Source organism: Lynx rufus, unplaced genomic scaffold (genome assembly GCF_022079265.1).
Source record: "Lynx rufus isolate CCGP_SWC_20201006 ecotype Redwood Valley unplaced genomic scaffold, mLynRuf1.p SCAF_8, whole genome shotgun sequence".
NCBI classification, from domain to species: domain Eukaryota; kingdom Metazoa; phylum Chordata; class Mammalia; order Carnivora; family Felidae; genus Lynx; species Lynx rufus.
In genome coordinates this window covers 109470062-109497152 of record NW_025814896.1, presented here as the reverse complement: position 1 = coordinate 109497152, position 27091 = coordinate 109470062, and the positions used below count along the sequence as shown (strand labels likewise).

General features: G+C 37.3%; 1 protein-coding gene and 1 pseudogene across 2 annotated transcripts in view; both read right to left on the bottom strand.

The window, feature by feature from the left end:
• Window positions 1-17244: 17244 nt before the first annotated feature.
• Window positions 17245-27091, bottom strand: part of HNRNPLL (heterogeneous nuclear ribonucleoprotein L like) — a 38340-nt gene continuing 28493 nt past the window's right edge. For both annotated transcript variants that reach the window (XM_047068649.1, XM_047068650.1), the window contains 6 exons: window positions 26188-26405; window positions 23231-23352; window positions 22552-22753; window positions 21612-21669; window positions 21423-21521; window positions 17245-17986 (listed from right to left, as the gene is read on the bottom strand). In XM_047068649.1, the coding sequence (XP_046924605.1) occupies window positions 17931-17986; window positions 21423-21521; window positions 21612-21669; window positions 22552-22753; window positions 23231-23352; window positions 26188-26405 (755 nt within the window). In that variant the 3' untranslated portion in view covers window positions 17245-17930. The remainder of the gene's footprint in view (window positions 17987-21422; window positions 21522-21611; window positions 21670-22551; window positions 22754-23230; window positions 23353-26187; window positions 26406-27091) is intronic.
• LOC124504459 (uncharacterized) lies at window positions 24167-24267 on the bottom strand (annotated as a pseudogene).

Below are 27091 nucleotides of genomic sequence, written 5' to 3'. Positions count from 1 at the left end.
CAGCTGGTACTCAAACTAGTTCTATCATTAGTTCTAACCAATGTGTTTTCCTGTCTCCTTTAATGGCCATTTGATAGATATCCGAGTGATTCACTAAGAAAGAAAGGAAAAAAGGAAGTGAGAGAAGAAAGGAGGAAGGGAGGAAGGAAGGGAAGAAGGAAAGAAAGAAAAATTCAGTTAAACATTTCCACAAAGATCAGCCGGTCCCTGCCTGGTGGTGATGTCAACCAAAACTGCTGTGGGGCAAGCTCCGTTCCCTCACCATTTCCAGCAGCAGAATAACCTGGGCACTTAGGGAAAAGGCCAGTTGTGGGGCCCATTCCAGACCTACTGAGTCAGAATCTCCGGGGATGGGGCCTAGGAGTCCTCCTGACACATGCCTCCCTCCACTACCACCCCGACCCCCCAGGCAATTCTGTCACACTGCTGCTTGCCCGATGTTTGAGAACAGCTGCTTGTCGACAGGCCATGCCTGCTGGCTCACCTGGGAGACCCAGTTGTCCGAGCATAAGTGGCAAGAGCACCCCCTTTATTCTCCTAAGTGTTCCAGTGCAGACAATCCATTCGCATGTGTGTATCTCTGTATTTTTCGTACCAAAAATCAGACCATATTGTACATGCTATTTTATAACCTGGCTTTTTTTTTATTTGACGATTCCTACTTTTCCATATAAATGAAGTTTTATCTTGACTAATACCAATCCATATTCAGATTTCTTCAGTCATCCCTGAAATCTGGTTTAATCAATATGTAATCATTTTATAATGGTTATAACTATTATAATTGCTTTATAATAACAGTTTTCTCTTCTCAACTGAAAACAGTTTCTTTTTTCTTTACAACCTGTCCTATCAACTAGACCAGGCTAGATGCACGATGGGCCATGGCATCTTTTGGATTTTTCTGGATACTTGTTAATTAGTTTGCTCCCCTGTTTTCCATATTGCTTATCAACTAAAAATTAAAGTTTCATGGAGTCAAGTTTGGCTATACATCATAGGTAATGTTTACTTCACCTCTGTATCACATCAGGAAACAGGTACCATCTGGCCGACCTACCATTATTGATGCTAAGATCAACCACTGGATAAAGGTGCTAACTTTCTGATCCTACGATGGGAGAGTTACATTGTTTCCCTTGCACCGAGGAAGTAATCCGTACAGCCTCACTTTGGCTTTTTATGAACATACAGTCTCCCATCAACCATACACCTAATGCTTTTAGCACCATTGATAACTATTGCCTGAGTTAGGGATGTTGCAGAATGTTGACTTGCTAAATCTATCAATCCTACTACATGATTGGCAGGTATTGTTTGGTAAAATTGAGATTTTTATGCATCATCTGAGGCCATTTGGTTACCAGTCCCTATTGAAAAGGAAGGTTAAATTTCTTTTTCTCTACCATTTTCCAACTGAGGAGCTAGTTTAACAGCCACATGGGCCCGATTTCTGGAGTCAGTTGTGCAATATCTGTGTCTGTGCTCAGACATGATTGGCAACCAGAAATACTCTATCAAAAAGAGTATCCATAAGTGTTGACCTAAGCTAACTACAATTTTCACATCTGACCCTCAAGCCACAATCTTGTACTGCATTTCTTTGAGCTCAGGAAGTTCTTAAAGAACACTTAGTTTATGATAAAACACATTCTATTGCCTCTCAGAAATGAGCTTTCATTAAGTAGAGGCAGAATTGTTCTAGTTAATGGGCTTTCAAGAAACATGAGCACTGTACCAAGCTATGGGACAATGATTCTTTGTGTTTGCAGTTTGACATGTGGCATAGGTCTTTAAAAAGAGTTAGCATTTCCGAGGGAACATACATCAGACACTGTGGCATGTTCAACAATCTCTCTCATTGTACATGTCCTTCTTACATTGTGACTCTGACACTCCTGGCAGTGAGAGGTGTGGTCTGTGTTCCCTTCCCTTGAATCTGGGCAGGCTTACAGCATGGCAGAAGTGACACTATGTAAGAATATACCACCATTTTTTTTTTTCATTCGCTTGTTGATGGACATGTGGCTGTTTTCAATTTTGTGCTATTACAAGTAAAGCTGCTATGAACATTTGTGTACAAATCATTCTGTGGACATGTTCTTTCTTTTCTCCAGAAGTAAGTGGCTGGGTCATATGGCAGGTATATGGTTTAACTTTTAGGAAACTGTCAAATACTTTTTGCAAAGTGTTGAAACACTTTTTGCAAAGTGTTTTACATTCCCACCAGAAGTGTATGAGAGTTCTGGTTCCTCCACATCCTCACCAACATTGAATATGGTCAGTCGTCTCAATTTTAGCCATTCTAATAGGTATGGAGTGGTATCTCACTGTGGTTTTATTTTCCATTTCCCCAGTGACTAATGATGTTAAGCATCTATGCATATGCTTATTGATCATTCATAGATCTTCTTTTGTGAAATCTCTATTCTAACCTTTTTGACATTTTAATTGGGTTGTTTTTAAAAAAATTTTTTTAATGTTTACTTATTTTTGAGAGAGAGAGTGAGAGCGCACGAGCAGGAGAGGGGCAGAGAGAGAGGGAGACACAGAATCCAAAGCAGGCTCCAGGCTCTGAGCTGTCAGCACAGAACCTACGCGGGGCCTCGAACTCATGAACCGTGAGATCGTGACCTGGGCTGAAGTTGGACGCTTAACCACTGAGCCACCCAGGCACCCCTAATTGGGTTGTTTTTTTATATTGAGTTTTGAAGGTTGTTTATATTTTCTAGATACAAGTTCTTTATCAGATACATACATTGCAAATATTTTCACCTAGTCCATGGCTCGTCTTTTCATTCTTTCCAAGAGCAGAAGTTTTTAATTTTGATGAAGTCCAATTTATGAGTTTGTTCTTTTATAGATCGTGCTTTTGGTGTTGTAACTAAGAAATCTTAACCTAACAATGTCACAAAGATTTTTCTCCTGTTTTTGTATACAAGGTGTTTTCTTTTTAAAGTTTATTTATTTTGGGAGAGAGAGAGAGAGAGAGAGAATGAGCATGAGCAGGGGAGGAGCAGAGAGGGGGAGAAAGAGAATCCCAAGCAGGTTCCACACCATCAGCGTGGGTCCCGCTGTGGGACTCGATCCCACAAACTGTGAGATCATGACCTGAGTTGAAGAGTTGGGCGCTTAACCGAGGGAGCCACCCAGGCACCCCTACCTACAAGGTTTATAGTTTTAGCTCTTTTTTACATTTAGATCTATGACCCACCTTGAATTAATCTTTGTATGTGGTACAGTATATGCATTAGAAGTTCTTTTGTTGTTGCTTTTCGCTTTTGTATATCCTATTGTTCCAGCAACATTTGTTGAAAACACTATGCTTTCACCACTGAACTATCTTTTCATCTTTGTAAAATAGTCATCAGTGTATGTGTAGATCCCTACGTTCTTTATTCTGTCCCACTGATCTATTTCTATCTTGTACCACCACCCACTGAGTTTGAAACCAGATAGTTTTAGTTCTCCAATTTTGTTCTTTTTCAAAGTTGTTTTGACTACTCTGGGTCCTTCACATTTCATTTGAATTTTTAGAATCAGGTTATAAGTTTTAATTGGAAAAAAAAAAAAACCCTGCTGGGATTTTGATAGGGATTGACTTAAATTTATAGATCAATTGGCAAGAATTGACCTTTTAATTATATTGAGTCTTCTGACCCATGAGAAAGTAGACCTGTCCATTTATTTAGGTCTTCTTTAATTGCAGCAATTTCTTGTAGTTTTCAGTGCACAGGTCTTACACATCTTTTGTCAGGTTTAGTCCCTAAACAGTTCATATTTTTTATGCTATTGTAAGTTGTACTTAAATTTTTTTGCAATTTGATCGTTGCTAGTATTCATTGACTTTTAAATTTTGAGTTCTATTTTTAAATTTCTTGGGAGTTTTTTTTTTTTTTATAAGTCTGTTCTTTTTTGTTGCTGTTGTTTAAAAGCACCCCATACTTGGAATGCAAAATCTTATTGAAGAATGTAAGTTTTTGCTTTAAATTTTCTTCTGCTCCCTGAATAGTCTGTTTTCTCCAGGTTTCTCTGTTGTTGCTTATTTGGGTCTTTATCTTTCATGTTAAAGTATTGATTGGGGCAGAGGGGAATCCATTCATATTGAAGAGAAAGACACTAAAAAGCCAATTAGAGCTCTGCATGCATGGGCGAGCACGGTTCACTACTAGCCATCTCTGTAGGGTAACTGTCCATTTCACACACACACAAAAACCCCCAAAATGTTGGAATCTGTAGGGATTTTTGCCTTTGACTGGACAGGTTCTCCAGAGAAGAATCTTCCCAGAGAGCCTAGTTCCAAGAAGGGAGAGGGGGTGGGATAAGGACAAGGTTCCAAAGGGGAGTCTCAGTTTTCCACATGTAGATTTTCACTTAATTGTCGTTTTCAGGATTGTGCTTCAGCGTGCATCCTCTCTGCCTTTGTTCCTAAGTCTGATGCTTCTCTAGTTGAATTTCTTAAGAAAATAAACTTCCTTTCTACTTCCGGAGTACAGGAGAGGTAGTCCTCTTTCAGGGTAGCATATGGAAAGGAATCTGCGGTTTAATTGTTCCTTTTAAAGTCTTTCAACAAATCATCCTGTTATGAGCCCTCTCTCCCTAAACTGGCAGAGTTCTGCTGTGCACACTGGCATGCCTATTGGCACTTTCCTCTATAAGCTAGGCCAGTTACCACTTGTCCATTTGCTTCCCCTTTTCTAATGTTTGTTGACATCTCTAATTCACTAGCTTCTGCTGTCCCGTGTGGATTTAAACGTGTTTATCCTTTGCACAAGTGTGCAGGCCACAATGTTTATCTAGAAGTCAAACAGCTTTTGAATTACCAATAACCCTCTGTGGCAGTCCTGACCCTTCATTGCATCCAACGAGGCTGTGGGGCTAAGTCTAACGGAAGGAGTGAGGCTGAAAGGTGGAGTCTGCTCAGTAATTAGTAATTTCAAATCCATACGTGGTAGTTGTAAAGATATATAAGAAAATGTAAATCACTATTTCTACAATAATGACAAACTGGTTAAAAAAATTGCAACATGTACGTCAGACAGAATGGCCCCAATATAACAAGAACAAAACAATGCTTATAAATCAGTAAAAAGATGAACGCTAAGAAAATAAATAGGGGCACCTGGGTGGCTCAGTTGGTTAAGCGTCCGACTCTTGATTTTTGGCTCAGGTCATGATCTCACAGTTCACGAGTTCAAGCCCCACATCAGGCTCTGCACTTAAAGTGTGGAGCCTGTTTGGGATTCTCTCTCTCCCTCTTTGCCCTTCCCTCCTCTGCTTACACTTTCTCTCTCTCAAAATAAATAAACTTAAAAAAATTTTTTTGGGGCGCCTGGGTGGCGCAGTCGGTTAAGCGTCCGACTTCAGCCAGGTCACGATCTCGCGGTCCGTGAGTTCGAGCCCCGCGTCAGGCTCTGGGCTGATGGCTCGGAGCCTGGAGCCTGTTTCCGATTCTGTGTCTCCCTCTCTCTCTGCCCCTCCCCCGTTCATGCTCTGTCTCTCTCTGTCCTAAAAATAAATAAACGTTGAAAAAAAAAAAATTAAAAAAAAAATTTTTTTTTAAGGAAAAGAAAGATGGTTAAAATATATAAAAATACATTATAATAAATGTGCAAATTAAAATAATATTGAGCTAATTTTCACCTATGAGATTAACAAAGTTTAACAGTTCAACCTTAAAAAAAATAGTTCAGTCTTTCTTGGAGTGAGCAGTTCAATTTGACAATTCCACCAAAATTTGAAATGTGAATAACTTTTTGACCAAGAAATTCCAATCCGGAGTATCAGGTCAGGAGCATATAAAAAAAAATTTTAATGTTTATTTTTGAGAGAGACAGAGACAGAGCATGAGCGGGGGAGGGGCAGAAAGAGAGGGAGACACAGAACCCAAAGCAGGCTCCAGGCTCTGGGTTGTCAGCACAGAGCCCGACATAGGGCTCAAACCCACGAGCTGTGAGATCATGACCTGAGCTGAAGTCGTACACTTAGTGAGCCACCCACGTGCCCCCAGAGGATCAGGAGCATATAAACAAGTGCTCAAAAGCTACATGCAAAACCCATCGGTGTGAAATTAAGTTACCATTCTATCTCACGGTGGATATTCTGCAGAGAAGAGGATAGTGAACTTAGAGATGATTTTCCTTTTGTTTACACCTATTTGACTGAATCTTTTGTAATAAGCATGTCTTACTTTTACAGTCAGAAAAATTAAGAAAGGCATTTTTGTTTTATTCATTTAGAAGCAATTTTAAATAGTTAAGGGGCACTGGGTGGCTCAGTCGGTTGAGCATCCAACTCTTTATTTCAGCTCAGGTCATGATCCTGTACGTGGGGTCAAGCCCTGTGTTGGGCTCTGTACTGTCAGTGCAGAGCCTGCTTGGGGATCTCTCTCCTCCTCTCTCTTTGCTCCTCCCCTGCTCACGCACGCTCTCTACCTCTCAAAATAAATATATATATTTTTTAATAAAAATAAAATAGCTAAGACTATGACCTGGGTTCAAATTTGAGCACCACTCCCTTGTTCAGCCTTCAGCAAGTTGCTTCGTGTCTCTGTTCCTCAGTTTGCCATTATTACATACGGTTGTTTTAAGGAGTAGATTAATGTATGTAAAATGCAAAGAACCTGCTTGGCATGCAATAAGCACTTGATATGCACTAGTTATAATTTCATTTTGGAAAAACAACGATTATTTAGTGATTTGTGTTTAGGTTGTGTAAAAATGTCTCTATTGTCAAAACAGCCGACTCAAAATGCCAATAAGTCAACGGGACGAGACAAAAACAAAATTACAAGTTTAAACACTGGAAAGGAAAAGACAAAGTGCAATTATTTTCAAATGCTACAACTGTCTACCGAGGGAAATCCAAGATACTCAATTTAAAAATTATCAGGATTAATAAGAGAATCCAGTGGAATGGGAAAATAAGGGTTAAGTATTCTGAATTCAATAGCTTAACACTATAGTAGCAATAACTAGTTAGAAAATATAATGAGTTTCAATTCACAGTAAAAATAAACAATACAGCTAGAAGTAAGCTTCACAAGAAATATATAAACTCCACATCAAGAATATCACAAAAATAGGGGCACCTGGGTGGCTCAGTCGGTTGAGTGTCTGACTTCGGCTCAGGTCATGATCTCGCACTTCATGGGCTCGAGTATGAACATTGTTTTTTAGACATACTAGTATTGTACACTTCATAGACTATAGTACAGAGTAAACATAACTTTTATATGCACTGGGAAACCAAAAAATTCGTTTGACTTGCTTTATTGTTTTATTGCAGTGGTCTGGAACTGAACCCACACTATCTGAGGTACACCTGTATTTAGACTGTGGTCAGCAGTAAGCCCCCAGAGGTCCAACCAGGTTTCTGTCAGAAAACTAATGCAACTCTATTAGTTTTCTATTCTTTTCATAACAAATTACCACACACTTAATGGTCTGAACAACACAAATTAATTACCACACAGTTCAATAGATCAGAAGTCTGACATTGGTCTCACTTGGCTAAAATCAAGGCTGTGTTCCTGCTCGGAGGTTCTGGGGAGAATCCACGTCTTTGCTCATTCAGGTTGTTGGTATAATTCAGTTCATTGCAGTTGCAGCACTGAGACCCCCATTTGCTCTCTGATTGTCAGTTTGATGGCTGTTCCCAGCTTCTAGAAGCTGCCCACATTCCTTGACTTGTGGCTTCCATCCTCCATCTTCAAAACCACCAACAGCAGGTCGAGTTGTTCCCATGTTTGAATCCCTCCTATCTCCTCCCTCAATGCGGACAGAAAAGTGTCTCAGTGTCAAAGACTCATGTGATTAGATTGGCCCCACCTGATAATCCAAGATACTCTCCCCATATAAAAGTAAATTTACTCACATCAGCAAAATCCTTTTTGCCATAAAGGTTACATAGTTACAAGTTTTGGGAATTAGGACTTGGGCCATCTTGGTGGGCAATTAAGTATGTGTGCTCTGGAATCCTCAGGGGTTGGAATTTGGTTCTAATAGTCAATGGCTGAACAACCTTGGACAAGTTACTTTAAATTTCTTCATCTTTGTAATAATGCTGGCACCTATCCCAACTATCATAAGAACTATGTAACACATACACTTAGCAGTGCCTCACATACATAAATGCTCAATAAATGTTAGCTATTATTAAACTTAAATGAGGAACCTTTTCTTATCTCAATTAAATTTCATCTTATTCTTTCCAACTCAGGGCCGCAGGCTGTCAAGATAGTTTTTAATCTCAATTCTGTGGTCTTCAATATTATAACTTCCTTTTAGATTTGTGTTATCTTCCCCTTGATAAGCATGCTTGCTCCTTCCTCTCGGTCACAAAGTTAGGCAAGGTCAAGCTGTAGCTTTGGCATGAATGGAGACAGCTTTCATCTTTGAAAACAATTTCATGGGACAGACCCTGACTCGAAGGATCAGGTGCTAAGAAAGGGAAAGGAAATACAAAGATTCTTCTTGCACTTATGGACATTCCTAGTCTAACGGCCCCTTTCAAAATGAGAAAAAAATAGGGTCACTGCAAAATGGCACCCAAGGCCTACTCGAAGATGATTTATTTTTAAATGGATAAAGGAGATATTTACATCTCCATTTTATACATTAATAAAGGTTAACCGAGGCTCAGTCCATTTTAAAGGACTTGTTCGGGCTCATTATAGCTGATAAAGGGCAGAGTGAGGCCATGAACCCAGGATTTCTGATTCCAAATCCTACCGTCTTTCCCCCTCAGCACTCTTCCTTCTAAGGGTTCTGCTTACCACATCTGGGAACTGGAAAAGCCCCAGAAAGGAGACAATTAAATGATGGAAGAAATCTTGGGTCTTTGATGAAAGAAGAGATACTTCATTGGAAGGAAGGAAGGAAGGAAGGAAGGAAGGAAGGAAGGAAGGAAGGAAGGAAGGAAGGAAGGAAGGAAAAATTGGAACTCTTTTCTTCAGCCTAGAAATGTTACAACTGAGAAAAAAAAAATCAAATCCAGACTGACAAAACTAAGATTGATGGGCACTATTTGCTATAATCTAGTTGGCGCCTTTCAAACTCCTGTTAAAGTACTTCTTCACAGAGCATAAATGTATCCAACTCTATACTTCGTGTAGTGCCAGCAAGAAATATTCAGGCAATCAGTCTTCATAACAGTGACTTCCTGGAAAAAACTTACAAATTGATCATTAGGAATTATAGTGTGTTTTCCCATTTCCCAGCACTATGATAAAGAGGCTCGACCAAGGGAGTATTATGTCAAATACATCACACATACAGCCAACATAGGTGAAAATCCAATATTATGACTTCAAAACTCCATATTCATAAAAAAAGGGTCAATATGTACCACATCCTGGTTGTGCAAGAGATCTCAGTGTACTATAACATATGTATACAAATATATGTAATTTATGTATATTTAATACTAAAAGTGAAATTCTATCATACAAACTTCTCTTAAACAATTTAATTTTGTCTGCCTTTAGAATTTAGGAGGGCTTTTGGGGTTGTCTGGGTGGTTCAGTCAGTTAAACATCCTACTCTTGGTTTTGGCTCAGGTCATGATCTCCCAGTTTGTGAGTTTGAGCCCCACATGGGGCTTCTCACTGACAGTGAGGAACCTGCTTGGGGTTCTCTCTCCCTTCTCTCTCTGCCCCTCCCTTGCTCACACTCTTGTCTCTCAAAATAAACTTTTAAAAAAATTAAAAAAAAAAAGAATTTAGGAGGGCTTTTATTGAGATTGTAGGAGTAAGCCAAGTCATAAAAAAAAAAACCAAAAAAAAAAACTGTCCAACTAGGTTGAAATAATTACAACCATCAACTTGTTGGATTTTCTGTATCTGAGCTATCCTACTTTTTAATCTATAAAATCCTTTTTTATTGCTGAAAAACTCTCAAAGGAGCAGCTGACCATGAATTTGAAATGACAATGATTGGGTTGTGACCGCTTATATTTCCATCCCAAGTGTCAGCCCCATGGCAGTGCAGAGGCCCTCTCCAATGGAAGTGCCCCCTATCGGTCCTAAAGATTTGCATGGACTACCACCAGAAGTATTTTTATATATATTATTTCATTGTGAGGTAAGTAGGACAGATACTATTATTCTCATCTTACACATAAAGGATCTAAGGTTTAAGGGACCTTAAATGACTTCGCTCAAGGTCACACAGCTCATTAGTAGAGTAGCTGGGACAAAGAAGCCAGGTCCCACAATCAAGGCACAGTGTCTTTTCCTGCATTGTATCCACTCACCTGTCTGCCAGGACAGAAAGGTTTCTTCTAAGAATCTTCGGGAGTTGGCAAGATGATCACAGCAGGACTTTTGGTTGATATAGTGTGACTATAGTCCAGACAGACTATAATCCAGGTCTTTCCAGTAAGGTGTCGCCCATTTAATGGAGCTATTTTTAAAATGCCTACGATCACTCCCTCTCACAAGATGGGCAATGCACAGTGAGATTTTCTTGTGATCACAAATGTCTAGATTTTTCTCAAAGCCACATAGCTTTGGGGGGAACAAAATAAAAATTCTAACTACTCTGTTTCTTTGCTCCCACTCTGAGTCAGAATCATCCGGTGTACCTCAGATACTGCAAGCTTAGAAAGGCAAACCCAATACCCAGGTATGCCAACACTGTCATTCCCCTCCTCCATCACATAACCTGGCCCCATCTATCTTACCCATAACCTGCATTAAGAGGTGGCATGTCATTAGGGAATACCATGGAATGGAACCACTGTTGCTTGGCAATGATCTCCTCAGCTAGCTTCCCATAAGCTAGGATAGAAATTTCTTCCCCTTATCCAAGCTACTTCTGTGACATATACCAGCTTTAAGGATCTTCACATGAACATTCCAGATGCAAGAAATTGGTAGGCAGCCTGATCCTTTCCTCTATTCACTAGAAAATTTGCAAAATTACTAGGCAACAAGAATAATTAATTTGATCCATTTAGGAAACCTATCTGGATAATTCAGACAAAAAACACCTGTTACTCAGGAACAATTTTACCGACTTTATCCAAATAATTTCAATAGCCCCTTTCCTCAATTGAGAACTGCTAGGTCAGAAAAGAAACAACAACAAAACACCACCAAATAGAACTGCTTTCTTGAGCAAACAGCGTCACCCAGCCTAAACCCTACACTGTATCAACACTAGACCTAGGAACCATTACTACAATCCAGCTCTCCTTCCTCAGTCTCTGCCCTTTGCACCAAATACAATCACATGCTCTTCATTGGAAAAGCACCACAGCCCATTAAACAACCTTGGGTTATAGTTACAGCTCAGTCCAATGTGTCACACCTGATGGCAAGTAGGTTGAGGGTGGGGCTCTAAGATGTTTGCCCTGTGCATTTTCAGGGTCTTACTCTACAATTTATAAACCATGTGGTCCTCATTCACACATAATGGAAATAATTCCCCAAAGTGGTCCTACCTTCCTCAGAAACATAAATGAACTAAGGAAAATAACAGGTTTTACTAACTGAGACTAGTGTTTAGAGCAGAAACTCTAGGGAGCACAGGGTTATTACACAGCAGGAGGAGGTACAATAGGCTGTGAAACGATTTTGGTCTTTTTGGTCCAGTGGTAGAAATTTCAGCTCAAACAACAGCACTTTGCTGAGAAGTATCTTGCTGTTAAATAAACAATTGTATGAGGGCTTTTTAGAACAATGAATTTGGATTGGCAACAGCTCTGTAGATATTACTTATAACAGTTTAGCAAGAAAAGCTCTACCATGATTGAGGTCATTGATATTGGCATCAGTCCTCTCAATTATTTTGTATTAGGCAGAAAACGCTTAGGTTTTATCATGTATCGTACAGATGCATAAAACAAAATGCATTAGCCTTCTCATTTTAGATAAGTCTCCTAAAGCTCTCTTGAGCAAACCATGAGCAAAAATTTATATATTATATACATAAACATTTTTAGTTTCACATATTATTTTCTATGTAAGCCAGGGTCTAATTGCTCAAGACTTTGAAGCAACTATGAATGTTAGCAAATGGATCAAAGTCCAAATACAATCAGGTAGACTGGATAAGACAGTCTATGAACTTTCAAGGAAATTTGGGTAGAATTATAAACGTCTGCCTGTAGGCTGAGGCTCCTTAAGCGAAGACAGCTCAAAAGTTAGGACAGAGTCCCAGCAGAACCTGAACTGAGCAGCTAGCGCACTACCCTGGTTTAGGAATGCAGAGAAATTCTACTTTTCACTTATGGAATCATCCCTCCCTTTCCCAAACCCTCTTTCCTAACTGCTCACTGTTCACAAAACTCCAGTGGGCTCTTTCCTGGCTCCAATTCCCCTGCCCCATAGTCCAGGATGACAGACGAGAAGTGACCAGCCATCAGAGCAATACAACCATAAACCAGATCTAGAATCACATCTTCTGCCGGTGTTGGTAAAAGTAACCCACTTTCCCCCTATGCCCCACATTCCTTCCTCAACCTATCTAGCCAGCTACATGAAAGTCCTGACGCACTCACTGTATTGACCCTTCTCTAAACTGAAGGGTCGCTGGGCCAGACCTTTTTTTTATTCCCATTTTAACGTGTACAATTCCATGGCATTTAGTACGTCACAATTTGGTTAACCACCACCACCATCTAGTTCCAGAGGAATATCATCACACACCACCCCCACCAAAATCCTGTACCCATTAGCTGTCACTCCCCATTCACCCCTCCCCCCTCCCCCAGTCCCCGGCAACCACCTATTCTACTTTCTGTCATTTTACCACAGCAATTAATACTTTGGGCAAATACAGCTAACACTTCCAGTCACTGAGAAAGATCAATTAACTTAATGAAACAAAAGGGCTTTTTTGTTTATATAAGAATCTTAAGGATTAACATCTGGGTTTTACATCAAATTGAACTTCAGGTCATAGCATCCCTACAAGGTTTTGTTAAACTTTAACAGATCACAGTATCTGGGCTTCTCATCATTAGTTTGTGAAACATAATTATCATACCGCGGCCCTCCACACACCCACGCAGTGCTAATCACTCCTTGACCTCATTTTTCCATTTTATAGAATTCATAAAAGAACAGATTTAAATATATTACTCAAAGATCAGAGATTCACTAATTGATTTTTAGTTCCTCCTACTTAGGAAATAGTGTTTCCTATCTGGGAAGATACCTTTGCCATTCTTCTATTGGTTCCTTTGTAAGCTCAAATTAACCTACTGACTGTTAAAAGCTAACTGTTTGAACTTCTAATGTCTGGTACATTCCATGCGCTTAACAGATATTAAAAAAAAAATAAATGAGTTAAAGGTCCAAGAAGCCAAATGGTTGCAAGCGACATTTCTGGAATGGTTTTTGTCGAAACTAAGGCAAAATCTGCAGATGGACTGGCTATCAGTAGGATTCTAGTTTCTACTCATGGAATCGTTCCTCTTCCTCAGCCCTCCAACCGTCCGACCCTGCCCCCCCCCCTGCAAAATCCTCTTTTCTAACTGTTGCAAATCATGCCAAGTATTACTATGCAACACAGGTGTTATCTACGTTTTTCTCACCCTACTGTCTTAAAAAAAAAGGTATTTCAAATAAACAAAACCACTTCAATTACCATCTTAACAACCTAAGTTTCACAATCCTAAATTATAATCAGGTTTCAAGTCCCCCAACTATCCCACTAGTATTCAGTTACCTAATTAGCTAATACTTAAATTATGGTAATAATCACAATATTTGAAGCCATTTACTAGTTTACTTTCCAGACTTTCAATAATCCATAACTATTCCCCAGAAAGAATTAATATTGCTCTTGATTTCTCTTGGTGTTTCTCAGGAGAAAAAAACAAATGATAATCAGATTATCAAATCAACTCAAAGCAAATATTTCAAGGTTGTTCAGTAGCTTTGGTCTGATTACTGTGTCATATTAGGGAGCTGTGTATGTTTTCAAATCAGAAATTGCCACTAATTCAGTGCTTCTACTTAATTCAATTAAATTCTGTAAGATTTACATAAAAGGATTGAAGTACACAATGGAGAGAATTTTTAGGTTGAGTATATATTAAAAGCAACTCACTAACAAACCTACAGAGAATAGCTTCAGTATAGAAAAGTGTCCAGAGGTATTTGACTTATGTTTAAACTTTATGGTACTACTTAGGACAAAAAAATTCAAAGTGGGAAAATACAATGGGAGTCATAAGCCCAGACTGGCAAAAAGATAAAAATAGCTCAGTTTAAAAACAGGGCTACCTGTCAAACAATTCTCTGTACTCTTTCATTTGTGTTGTTTGTACACTACAATGGCTTAAGGTGAGATTTAGGCACTTAGACATTCTTAAAAATGTCTAGCTAGGACTTCAAACTGAGAAGGGAACTCTGAAGACAGGAGTCTACGGAGCACGAGCAAAGTAGCCTATGCTCACAGTGGTTTCCACAGCTGTCTAAATTAGTTCTAGCCTCTTCTGTTTCTTTTTTTCCCCACCTGCTGGTATCTCTCAAGATAGCAAAATGGCAATACAGTCCCAAGCCTACCTCATAAATGCAGACCACACGACTTTGAGAGAGCATCTCCTTACCCGTTCTTCAACAAATCCTACGCTTCGCTGTCTTTGGATCAACCTAGGTTTACCAGTTCAACCCAGAACCAGATTAGGTTAAAGCAATGGTTCCCAATCCAGACAAACTGACACCTTTAACATTATGCTCAAATAAACTTCCTTGATTATACCTACCTACCCTCCCACCTACCTACACACACGTGCATGCACACGCACACACAATATTTGAAGGAAAACAACATAAAACCTTAATTATATAAAACCTGACCTGCATACTGTGAAGCATAAATGTTCAGGAATGGTTACAGTAGAAGACAAAGAGATGAGTATGACTGCTGCAAATGAAAACTGACCCTGATGTGTTATAATATCAATGTAATGTCAACTCAATCTTTCAATGACCTAATTTTCCAAAATAGCAAAGAACTCTCGGAAATACTGCAATCATCTTTCCTTGATTTACAAGGTAGTTGCATTCCTATGAAATTCATTGTACTGTATACAAAAAGAGTTTGTATTTACAAAATTCTTTTTTTTAAATGTTTACTTATTTTTGAGAGATATAGAGAGCAGGTATGCATGCACAGGTAAGGGGCTGAGAGAGAGGGAAAGAGAATCCCAAGCAGGCTCCTCACTGTCAGGGCAGAGCCCAAAACAGGGCTTGAACTCACGAACCTTGAGATCATGACCTGAGCCAAAGTCAGACGCTTAACCGACTGAGCCGCCCAGGTGCCCCACCTGAAGAACTTTTTAAGTGAAGCAAAGTTCCTTGTGCTTTTGCTTCCTAATTATGGAAGAATGCTCTATGGTCAAAATTTCTTTATTCTAGAAAGAATGGAGTATCAATGGTAACTACTAAAAAGCAGTTACCTAGCAACCTATCCTTGCAATAAAAAAAGAAAAGATGAAATGTAACTAACCCCATTTGGTAGTTTTTATTTTCTTCTCTCAACTGGAGTCCTAGAAAATATAGTCTGGATAACCAAATCACTAGGATGTTCGTAAGTCTCATGTCAGCTGCAACCATAAATTTTATTTGAGGTAATACCCTCAGCAGGAAAGTGAGGATTTTAAAAGGCAGCTTATATTCCTTAACTCAGTTACACAGATATATTTCCTAATATTTAATGGGATTTAGATATGGGATAGGATTCCAATACTTAAAAAATAAACTCAAAGCTAATATTATTTCTTTATAGCTATAGCATCTACTCTTTCATGTTCTCCTAAAAGCAGAAAGATAGCACAAAGAATGTTTATCTAACATTGTTGTTAAGGCTAAGGAAATACAGAATGTTGCCAAAGCCAATTCCATTCCAGGATCAGATAGTATCAGGTATTAACAGTAGTGACACCCAAGTAAACTGTCAAAGACATTACTGATAACAATAGTATAGGGCTGACATACCAGTGTATAGATCAGCAAGGTATAACTTAACAATACTTTACACCTTAGGAATTTACTCATCATTCTGTTGGGGAAAGAGCATTAAGACAGAGTTCGTATCTAAAAGTCAATACCATTTAAACCAAATCTAAATTAATTAAGACTTGTCACCATCCATGGGTTTGTTTCCTAAAATCTTAGGCACAAAATAATCTAGAATGCTGACATCACTATTAGTTTTCAGAAAAGGGAAAGGGAGGGAGACAACTATTACATAAACTCAGAAATTACCTTTTAAAATAAAGATAATTTCATTTTGCAACAAATGTAAAAAGTATAGGGGAGGGGGAAAAAAAAGATTTGGTTATCGTAGAGTTAGGTAAACATAAAATTGGCAACGAATGAATGAGGAACACACAGAGCCCAGTATCATACACTTACAGTTCATACACAAGGTGCCCTTGGCATAACTTACTGGGTTCCATGTAATGCCTCTAGATTGAATTTAAATTTTTCTAGATCTTTAGAGGGCTAAAGGGACACTGGTTCACAGCTGTTAAAATTCAAGGGGAAATAAATGTTAACGTGTGTTTACTTTCCATCTTAACTTCCTATTCAACAGCTCTAAAATTTTTTAAACCCCTGCCTCATTTCTAAGTGGATTAAGGCAGACTGTTTTTATGTTAAAATTCAAAATAAAACTTTTACAAAAGATCTAAATAGAACTTCTACTTGGAAATTTGTTTAAAAGTCTCAAGATCACAAAACTGCTACTGCTAACTATAGACTTCAGTTATTCTAGGTAGATGAAACATATTCCCCTTCTATTAAAGATAAATACAAAATGGCTACATCACATTTTTATTATAAAAAAGCTATGAATTTGTAACAAGTGTGCTATAGTCTCTTAATACCATGTTTAGTCCTTATACCTCAAGATATATTATTTTCCAAAAAAAGGAAAAAAAAAAACAGTTCCAATGGGAGAAAGAATGTTTAATAAATGGTGTTGAAACAAATAGCTATCTGTTTGGAATAAAAATAAAATTAGATCCTTACACCTTGCACCTTGCACCATATAGAAAAATACATATATTACTGATGGATTCAAGAGTAAAAAATAAAAATGCAAGTATCCAAAATTCTACATCCAATATTAAGGGGTTCACGAACTCCCTAAAGCCCATCCATGGATCTCAGGTTAGCAAGAAGAGGAACTGTTAATCATAACTTCCATTAAAATCTCAATGCCAAACACCAGATGTGTTTTCAAGATCAAGTCACATGCAACAAATGAAGATGAACACATTAACTCATTGTTGTAACTTTATAAAATCTCCAAACTGGAACTAGAAACAGAGGCATGTCAATACAAATGGACAATGACTTAAAAAAAAAAAAAATTACACCAATTTAAATAAGTTTGAGTGCATACTGTACAAGTGTACCCATGTCTGTTAGCCTTTCAGAAATATAAAATCAGCTAAATCTTTAGTACTTAAAATTCATTATGTGCAATGTTATTCTCAAACTTGATTAAAATACTTAATAAATACAAGTTATGTTTAATATGAATAACTGCAACATACGTAAACATCTAAACATATAATAGGAATTCTATAATATTAAAATGCAATACTTTCACCTGCATTAATCTCATACACAATGGAAAAATACTTGCAGATAGTTAGCATTAAGAATGCAAATATATTTTCACTGTGGAAGAAAAATAATAAGATTAGAAATCATATATTTGAGTAATCTACAAGGAAGCTGTAGATAGTCTACATTATGATATTCTATTTTAAAATGAAAACAATTCAATATTTAACTTTACAACAAATTTACTCAAGGCAAAATATTTGTTTATTACAGAACAGGATCTTAAATCAAAGGAAGCAAGGCAACATTAGATCAACAATCTTAGATTTTTTTTAATGAAGTGTAGCTTTAAAACTGTAATAAAGGTGAACATAAATTCTAACATGCTCTTCTCTTCTTATAAATGGGATGATGTAGAAAAGCAAAGCTTCAATGTGTAGGGATTGGAACCATCTGTAAAAATTAAAAAACAAAGTTAACAGTTCACTTCATCAAACTTTCAAGATTACCTTGAATTAGCAGAGTCAATTATTTCACCTTCGTATAGCATCAGGAGCAGAAACATAAAGAAGGAAAATTTCTATGCAAGGAAAGGGGAAGATTACTTCTGTACATCGCTACTGGCAGTTAACCTACATGAAGACAGGGACTCTGTCCACGGTTACATTCCTACTGCTGAACATTATCTGACACACAGAGGAACTCAATGCTTCTTAGTGAATTAATTAATCATTACAGATAAATAGTATAGGATTAGGCTTATGTTCACCAGCAAAGCTCCCTTTGCAGAATACATTAGAATGGCAGTTCCTCTATAAAAGCCAATTCAAATACAGGCTGGGAAATGGGACAAGACTGGAATGTATAGGAAAATATTAATAAACTGAAAAAGTTCCAGAAGATCTACTATTAAATTCTAAAATTACTCAATAAAAACAGTATGATCCACAAAAATTTTTCCATTTTATACATTTTTCCTTAACTTTTCAGACTAGACAGAAACAATTCTTCCTTACTTGATTATGCAACGAAATAATTCTGGTATCTTAATGTATTAAAAGCTATCATCCTTCAAGAAAAACATTCCTATAAAGGAAAAGCTTATAAATAACAAGTATTTGCATGACACTGGAGAGGATAAAAAGATAAATAATTGTTCTAGCCTCCAAGGAGTTTAAAATTCATATACTATCTTGTCTATGTCTCAAATATACATGTAATTTTAAGCCTTTAAAAAACTTCTATTGAGGGGTGCCTGGGAGGCTCAGTCAGTTAAGTGTCTGGCTCTTGGTTTCAGCTCAGGTCATGATCTCACGGTTCATGGGTTCAAGCCCTGCATCGGCCTCCACACTACTGGTGGAGCCTGCTTGCAATCTCTCTCTCAAAAATAAACTTTAAAAATAAATAAAAACCTTCTAATATTAAGCTATGATTCACTACCTAAAATTTACTTTTGTGACTAAAAAGTTAAATGAGGAGATATTCCTATTTATTTTTTATCTTTTAATTAAAATTTTCAAACATAAAAAAATTTATAGATTAGTATGAAAAACCCCTATATATCACCTAATTTTTTGTTTTAATTTTTTATGTTTATTTATTTTTGAGAGTGAGAGAGACAGAGTATGAGTGGGAGAGGGGCAGAGAGAGAGGGAGACACAGAATCCAAAGTAGGCTTCAGGCTCTGAGATGTCAGCACAGAGCTCGATGCGGAGCTCAAGCTCAGGGACCACGAGATCATGACCTGAGCCAAAGTTGGTCGCTTAACCAACTGAGCCACCCAGGTGCCCCTCTATCACCTAATTTTAATAATTGTCAAAATTTGACAGTCTTATTTTATCTACCTACCCTCCACACACTTTTTGGGAGCTAGAATATAAAAAAAAATTTTTTTTTAACCATTTATTCATTTTGAGAAAGACAGAGCGTGAGTGGGGGAGGGGCAGAGACAGAGGGAGACACAGAATCTGAAGCAGGCTCCAGGCTCTGAGCTGTCAGCACAGAGCCTGACGCGGGACTTGAACTCACGAACTGTGTAATCATGACCTGAGCCAAAGTTGGATGCTCAACCGACTGAGCCACCCAGGTGCCCCTGGGAGCTAGAATATTTTAAAGTAAATCCTCAATATGTTATTCTACCCATAAATCCTCAGTGTGTATTTTTCCTTTCTTTCCTCATCATACCTAATAAAGTTAGTAATATTTTTTCTTCCAATATTTAGAAAAATAAACTTTTAACACCCTTTAGATCCAGGATCAAAGTACACAGCACAACGCTTCAGAAGTTATATACTTGAGTGTTCTTTGCATGGTAGAAAAAGAGGCCATTTACCATTTTGGAAAGATTAAACAGAGAGACAATTTCATTTGATACAAATTAAAACCAGTATTCATGGTAAATCAAATTGTGGTACATCTCTACCATGAATAGCTACTATGCCTATGCTTTAAAAAAAAAAAAAAAAGTGGCTTTGCATGTGCTGATACAGAAATAGCTCTAAGACATAGTAAATGAAACCAGTAAGGCAAAGAAGAATATGTACAGGAGAACCATTTTGGGGGCACCTGGGTGGCTCAGTTGGTTGAGCATCCGACTCTTGATTTTGGCTCAGGTCATGATCCCAGGGTCATGGGACTGAGCCCCACATTGGGCTCTGCACTGAATATGGAGCCTGCTTGGGATTCTGTCTCTGTCTCTCACCCTCTGCCCCTCTCTCCTGCTTTCTCTCTCTCAAATGAAAAAATAAAAGAGTCTCTCTCTCTCTCTCTCTCTCCCCCCTCTGTCCCTCTTCCCAACTTGCGCTAACAACAACAACAACAACAACAACAACAAAGAAGAACCATTTTGTGGGTGTGCCTGGATGGCTCAGTCAGTTAAGAATCCAACTCTTGATTTTGGCTCAGGTCACCATCTCACAGTTGTGAGACTGAGCCCCTCACCTGGCTCCACACTGAGCAAGGAGCCTCCTTAAGATTCTCTCTCTCTCTCTCTCTCTCTCTCTCTCTCTCTCTCCCCCTTTTTCTCCCTCTGTCCCTCCCCCACTTTTATACACGCACAGGTACATGCATGCACCCTCTCAAAATATTAAAAAAAAAACAAAACATTTTATGTAAATTTTTAAAATGTAGATATACATACACTGGAGGAGGAATAAAGAAGACAAACAGATTATAAGTTGTAGAAACCTTTAACTTTCATTTTGTGCCCTTATGTGCTTTAAGCTTTTTAACCATATAAATGTATATATTACTTTCTTCTAAAAACATCAAGAGGGATTGTGGGAGCCAGCATCCAAGATGGCCTTGATGATCCACCCTTCTGGTATTCATAGCCCTGTACAGTCTCCTCCCACACTGTACCACAGTTGGTCTTTGCAATTAAAATACAGCATAAATGATAGTATGTCATTTCCAAATATTAGGGTATAAAAGACATTGTGACTTCTGGTTTGGTTTTTGCTCTCATTTCCTTTGGATCACTTACTCTGAAGAAAGCCAGCTACCATGAAATGGCCAATGTAACTTGACTGGACTTGCAAAGGACCACATAAGTGAACTTGGAAATGGATTTCCCAATCCCCAAGCATGACTTGAAATGACTGTAGACCCAGAAAACAGCTTGACCACAACCTCGAGAGATCCTAAGCTAGAAATACCCAGCTAAACTGTCCACAGATTACTGACCCTCAGTTTGCTGTCTTAAACTGCTGAAAGTGGTAATCTGTTATACAAGCAATAGGGAACTAACATAAGGATTGTGTGGGGGGTGGATTTATATGCCTTTTTTCTTGGTACTTCTCTATATTAAAAAGACAGTAAGTGTTATGGTAAAATTACTAATGTTTTGACAGTAACTGCTATTGAATAATTATGACACAATTTCACTTACTTGGAACTCTTATCTGGTAGTGATTAAGTGCGGTAAGGGCTTCCACTGCATCAGTTTTGCATTCCCATTCTAACAGCCCAGAAAGTGTTTTGGCAGAAGCTAAAACAAAACAAAGAAATACAAATCCAGTTGTTATTTGCTTGTCATCAGTTTAACCAGAAAACCGAAAAAGAGGGAATGTGCACTTACGTTTTGCATCAAACACTTTATATTTGATGAATGTAAGAACTTCATGGTCATTACATAACTGTCAAAGAAATGTAAAACTCCATTAAAAATATGGCCAAAATAATAATATTCCTGTTTTTTTAAGAAAGTAAATTTATGGCAGCATTTAAGACTGGCATGCATGAATTAAATCAAACACGTTTTAGATTAGTAAGTTCTAGGAGAAAATCAACTAAAAAAAGTGATATTCTGTAAACTATGTAACTTATTTAGTGCTATGCAATAAAATCACAAACTGGTAACTGAAATACATATTTTCAGAGCTGACCAAGATTTATCTAGTGTCTAAGGTAGGGAGTGGAGTTCCAGAAAATCAATTCTTTTCTGAAATATTTCCTACATTTAGGCAAAAAGGTAGGGATAGATAACATTTTTTTATGGGCAAGATTTAAGGGCATAGTAAAAGAACTTTCTGAATCCAGAAGTAAGGTCTCTCCCTCTCAATCCAACTCTCAAAAAGACTGAGCCACAAACCAACAAAAGACTAATGCAGAATGGAAGCCAGAAAAGTACAATGACCAAAGAATGAACTATAAAGTACCAAATAAATAACAGAATACTATTAACATCAAAAGTAGATGAACAGCGCAAGACTTTAAAGTGAGGCTAAGGGGCGCCTGGGTGGCGCAGTCGGTTAAGCGTCCGACTTCAGCCAGGTCACGATCTCGCGGTCCGTGAGTTCGAGCCCCACGTCAGGCTCTGGGCTGATGGCTCAGAGCCTGGAGCCTGTTTCTGATTCTGTGTCTCCCTCTCTCTCTGCCCCTCCCCCGTTCATGCTCTGTCTCTCTCTGTCCCAAAAATAAATAAACGTTGAAAAAAAAAAAATTTTTAAATGAGGCTAAAATATTTTAAATTTTAAAATAAGACAGAACATTCTGCACAACTCTATTTCAGCACCCACCTTGGTGAAGGTCTCCTCTGTGACACACAATGGAACATTATAATAATGCAGCACGCACGAGGGCGGCTGAATTATATTCTTAGATGCTTGACCAGCACTTGTAAAGCGATTATTTTTGCTCATTGCAAAATCTTTGTAGCTACTTGTACCATCCTCCAGCTCAAATATTTGACTTGGAACAACTGAATGTTGTTTAGACACACTAAAGATTGGGAAGGAAAAACGTACAGAACATAGCTTGTTAGATAAAAAGCAGCAAGTAGATAGTCTCGAAATGTTAATACATATGCCTGCATTCAATTTTAACAAATAAGACAAATGTAACTATTTTAAAAGTGGTTTAAATATTTAATATTTTAAACACTTATTTGAATATTTAAATTTAGTCTGAGTTATAATCCATCACTCATAGCTTAGATACAGTCTTGTATTAGGAAAATTTACATAAAACTTGCCCATTTTTACATGCTGTTTTATGGTAACACTAAAAACTAGGTATAGGTGAGCAAAACCTGAATTATATGACCCTAACATACTTTGTCTAAAATGGTAACATTATAGGTGCTAGTTTCAAATGTGCTCTCAATTACATTAAAATATTCTGAAATTGAAATTAATGTTTCTAATAAAAATGAAGTTTTTTTTAACACTTTTAAAATTTACCACTTAAGATAATTACCAAACATTAAGTCTTTTCCCAAATAATTTGACATTGTTAAGGTGTGTGACAGCTCTTTCTACAGCATACTCATCACCCATTTCTACCAGTGCTGTACCAGGAATGGTCTTCATAAACTTTACCTGTAAATACAAAATCCCAAAAAGGTGACTATTTATTTCCCTTCTACAGTAACAGAATTTCTGAAAGATAGTATGATTTAAGTGGTTGATGTCAAATACAGAAGATCACCTGGAATCTTGACTTTATTCTGCTGTGCTATTACACACTCATAGCTCTTATCAAAATTCAACAGTTAAAAAGGAAGATGATAGGGGCGCCTGGATGGGTCAGTCGCTTAAATGTCTGATTCTTGATTTTGGCTCAGGTCATGATCTCATGGGTCATGAAACTGAGCTCCCACTGTCAGCATGGAGCCTGCGTGGGATTCTCTCCCCTCCCACTGCTTGTGTGCATGCACTCTCCCTCTCAAAATAAATAAATAAACTTAAAAAAAAAAAAGGAAGACTATAATTCTATTATATAGCACAATAAAGAAGAGCACAGGCTTACCCTGACTCTGCTATTTATTGTGTGATTTGGGGCAATTTACTTCACTTCCCTGAGCCACAGACTTCCCTATAAAATGGAGGTAACGATAACATCTAGTAGGATTCAACAATATTTACTCATTCAACAAACATTTACTAGGTGCCTCAAATATTTTGATAAACACTGTGTGAGGTACTGGGAATTAATGGTGAACATAATAGACACAGTCTTCTTGAAACTTATATTCTGGTAGGTAGGTCAAAAATTTTAAAGTAAATAGTAATTACCGACTTTTCAGAATGCTGGTAAGGCAATACTCAAGATACTGTAAGAAATAATACAAGATGGCCTTGAGACAGCAAGCACTGCCAGGAGGAAGGCTTGTACAAGGTTAGGGGCACTTTAAAACACAGGCTTTACTTCACAAGTTCTCATAACATCTTGGACAGAGGCCATACTTATCCTCTTATATTATTCCAATTTTAATATATAACAATGTAGTAATGAGGGTTAGATGGGTTAAAGTATGATAATTATTTAGCATAGTACCCCGCCCCTTGGAAAGTCCTTAAAATAGCTATTCTGTACCACTAACATTCACGATACCTTGAATATACTCCCTTCTTATTTGTTAGCCTTAAAAGAACACTACAAACATATTTACACAACAAATGCAGCATAGCATTTATACCCACCCTTGCAACTAACTATCCTTTTTAACGGGCTATCTTGGCATTTTTTATACTGCTCCTGTATTTAAACAAAACTCAGCTATAGTAGAACTTTTCAGCTTTGCTCGAAATCAACTGTCTTCTTGTGGGCAAAATTTCTATACATTGATTTAATCCAATAACATCCTACAAATCTAATAATGACTAAATATATTAAATATGGAGCTCTTATATTCATGAATCTCAAAAAAAGGTGAGGAATAATTAACTATATATAGGTCTTTTAAAGGATTATCATAACTTGAGATTAGTGTATCATAATATATTATTTAAAATGTTTAAAAATTTGAGATATGGGACTAGAATTGTTCAAATAGCACACAGAAGATTTTGCATTTATCACACAAAGTGATTTATGTTTCTAAATCATGAGACAATTAGTTCATAACACAAAAGAAAAAGATATACTAAAGATGTTGATTGAACTGCCTGATTCTGATTATCTACAAATATGATAAACACAAAGAGACAACCTAAGTGATAAGGCTAAAATACACACTAAAGCCCATTTAGTCATCAAACATGCAGTTCCTAAGATAAATGTCTGTGTGAAAAAATCCTGGACTACTTCTCCCAGTATTGCTAAATCTATCCCCTGTATTCCTGGCTAGTTACATAAGCAGAGATATCCCATATGTTAGCCCTAGACCAAAAGTGGAATTTTCTTTCTTTTCTAAATGTGGTCAAATTGTTATGTTGAGGAAATTCTTGTCTCAGAGATTTTCTGAGTTGCTTCCTCAGATCAAGAAGGCTTTAGAATTAATAAACCAAGTAAGAACTAAGAGTACCAACTATTCAAGCCATGCTCCCCCTCCCACACATTTATGACTCACATGCTTATACCTTTTTATTGTAGTGAAAAGAACACTAAAATCACTTAAAACAATAGAGAAAAATAACATTACCTCAGTACTGAAACTCAAATTGGCAAGGGTATTGAACAATTGGTGACTTAAGACTACCGGTCACTTCCCCAGTTAAATTTTCCATGATTCTTTAAAAAACAGTTTAGCATCTACTTTATGATAAGAACTATTTTAAGTATTTATATCAATGAACAAAACATCACAGATCCAGGGAAATAGATGCCTAGTGAAAACAAGGTTACAGCTCTTTAAAGATCTTTAAAATATATAAAATTTAAATGTTTTGCTACTTTTTGAGTGAGTATAAGCCTCCAGACAAAGTTTTGGACACATTCTTTCAAAGTGGGTCAGTTTCAAATACTGATAGAGCTAAAAGCACATTGTTCCTCACAAGATACTAGAACTCTAGCATTTGGAAGGCCAAGTATATAAATCCAGGATTTTCCTAAAAATTCATGACTTGTGCTCAAGCTCCACGAAAGTAACTGCTCTTTCAAATTCTACAGTTCAACATGTTAAATGCTAGACAGAAACTCTTTGTAATGATAAAATTAATACAGGCTTTATGTCTATAATACTCTAGTGGTTGATTAAACTGTTTTGGACTTCTATTTTTAAAGTATTTTTAGTACCAACAACCTATACCGATCACTTACCAACAAAAAACAATTTCTGAAGTTCCTACCTAATGAATTTTTAGCGTACATTGGTTACTACTAAAAGAACTTGTATGTTCCCAATAAAAGGCGAAGACACATGTATTTACTGCCTGTTCAGACTTTCCTGCTAGATATCCTAGCAAAAGAAATTAATATGAAATGAAACTTACCTTTTCAATATTTCCATATAAGCAGAATAGGTTGAACACTCTTGAACAATTCATTTTTAGCTGATGTAATCCACTAACCATTACAACTGAACCAGACGGATTTCCTCCATGCATGTAAGAGGAAGAAGCCTGTGGTAACGGATACGCCACAAGCTCAGGTGTATCTCGAGAGCCCATTCTGTAACGACTTGGTAAAGGCAATAATGGACCATGGGAGCCTATAAAAATGATACAAAACAAAACAAAACACAACTTTAGCAGATACGCTTCATCACACAAAAAGTAAACTCTTACTATTAGCTAGTTTGGTGTATGTCCCAGGAAAACTCAAATGTGTTAATATTCAAATATAACCTGTGGGGATTAATAAAATCTGTAATCCTTTGTATCAGATCCTATATACATTGACCTGCACACCCCTGCATATACATCAGGCTTTAAGTTTGTATTTTTAAAAATATTGTTGAACCAGAAGTATACAAAATCAGGCCATAGATAGTGGGAATAAGGGGAAATCAGTGTAAAACTTTGGGCTGCTGTGTATAAATTGTACCTCAAAAGTTTTTTAAAAGCCTCCTGCCAAAATCTTTTGGAGGATAATACAGTAACATACACAATGAAATCTCAGAAACTATCTCTATACAGATATAACAAAAGGAACATCTCTTTAATTCCAATGAAAAGCTGCCTCCTTGAATATATTTTACTATAATGTGCTTTCTAGTTAGTATTTTATCCCCCAATTCTAATTTAGGAAACTAAACCTCTAATTTAGTTAATATCTCACCTACTCAAAGGTGTCATTTATTCAGCACCCTGCACTATCTGAAACAACATCAAGAGCCCAGAAGAAAATAATGGCTGAGTGTCTGAAACTGTTGTCACAGAAACACACATAAATCTA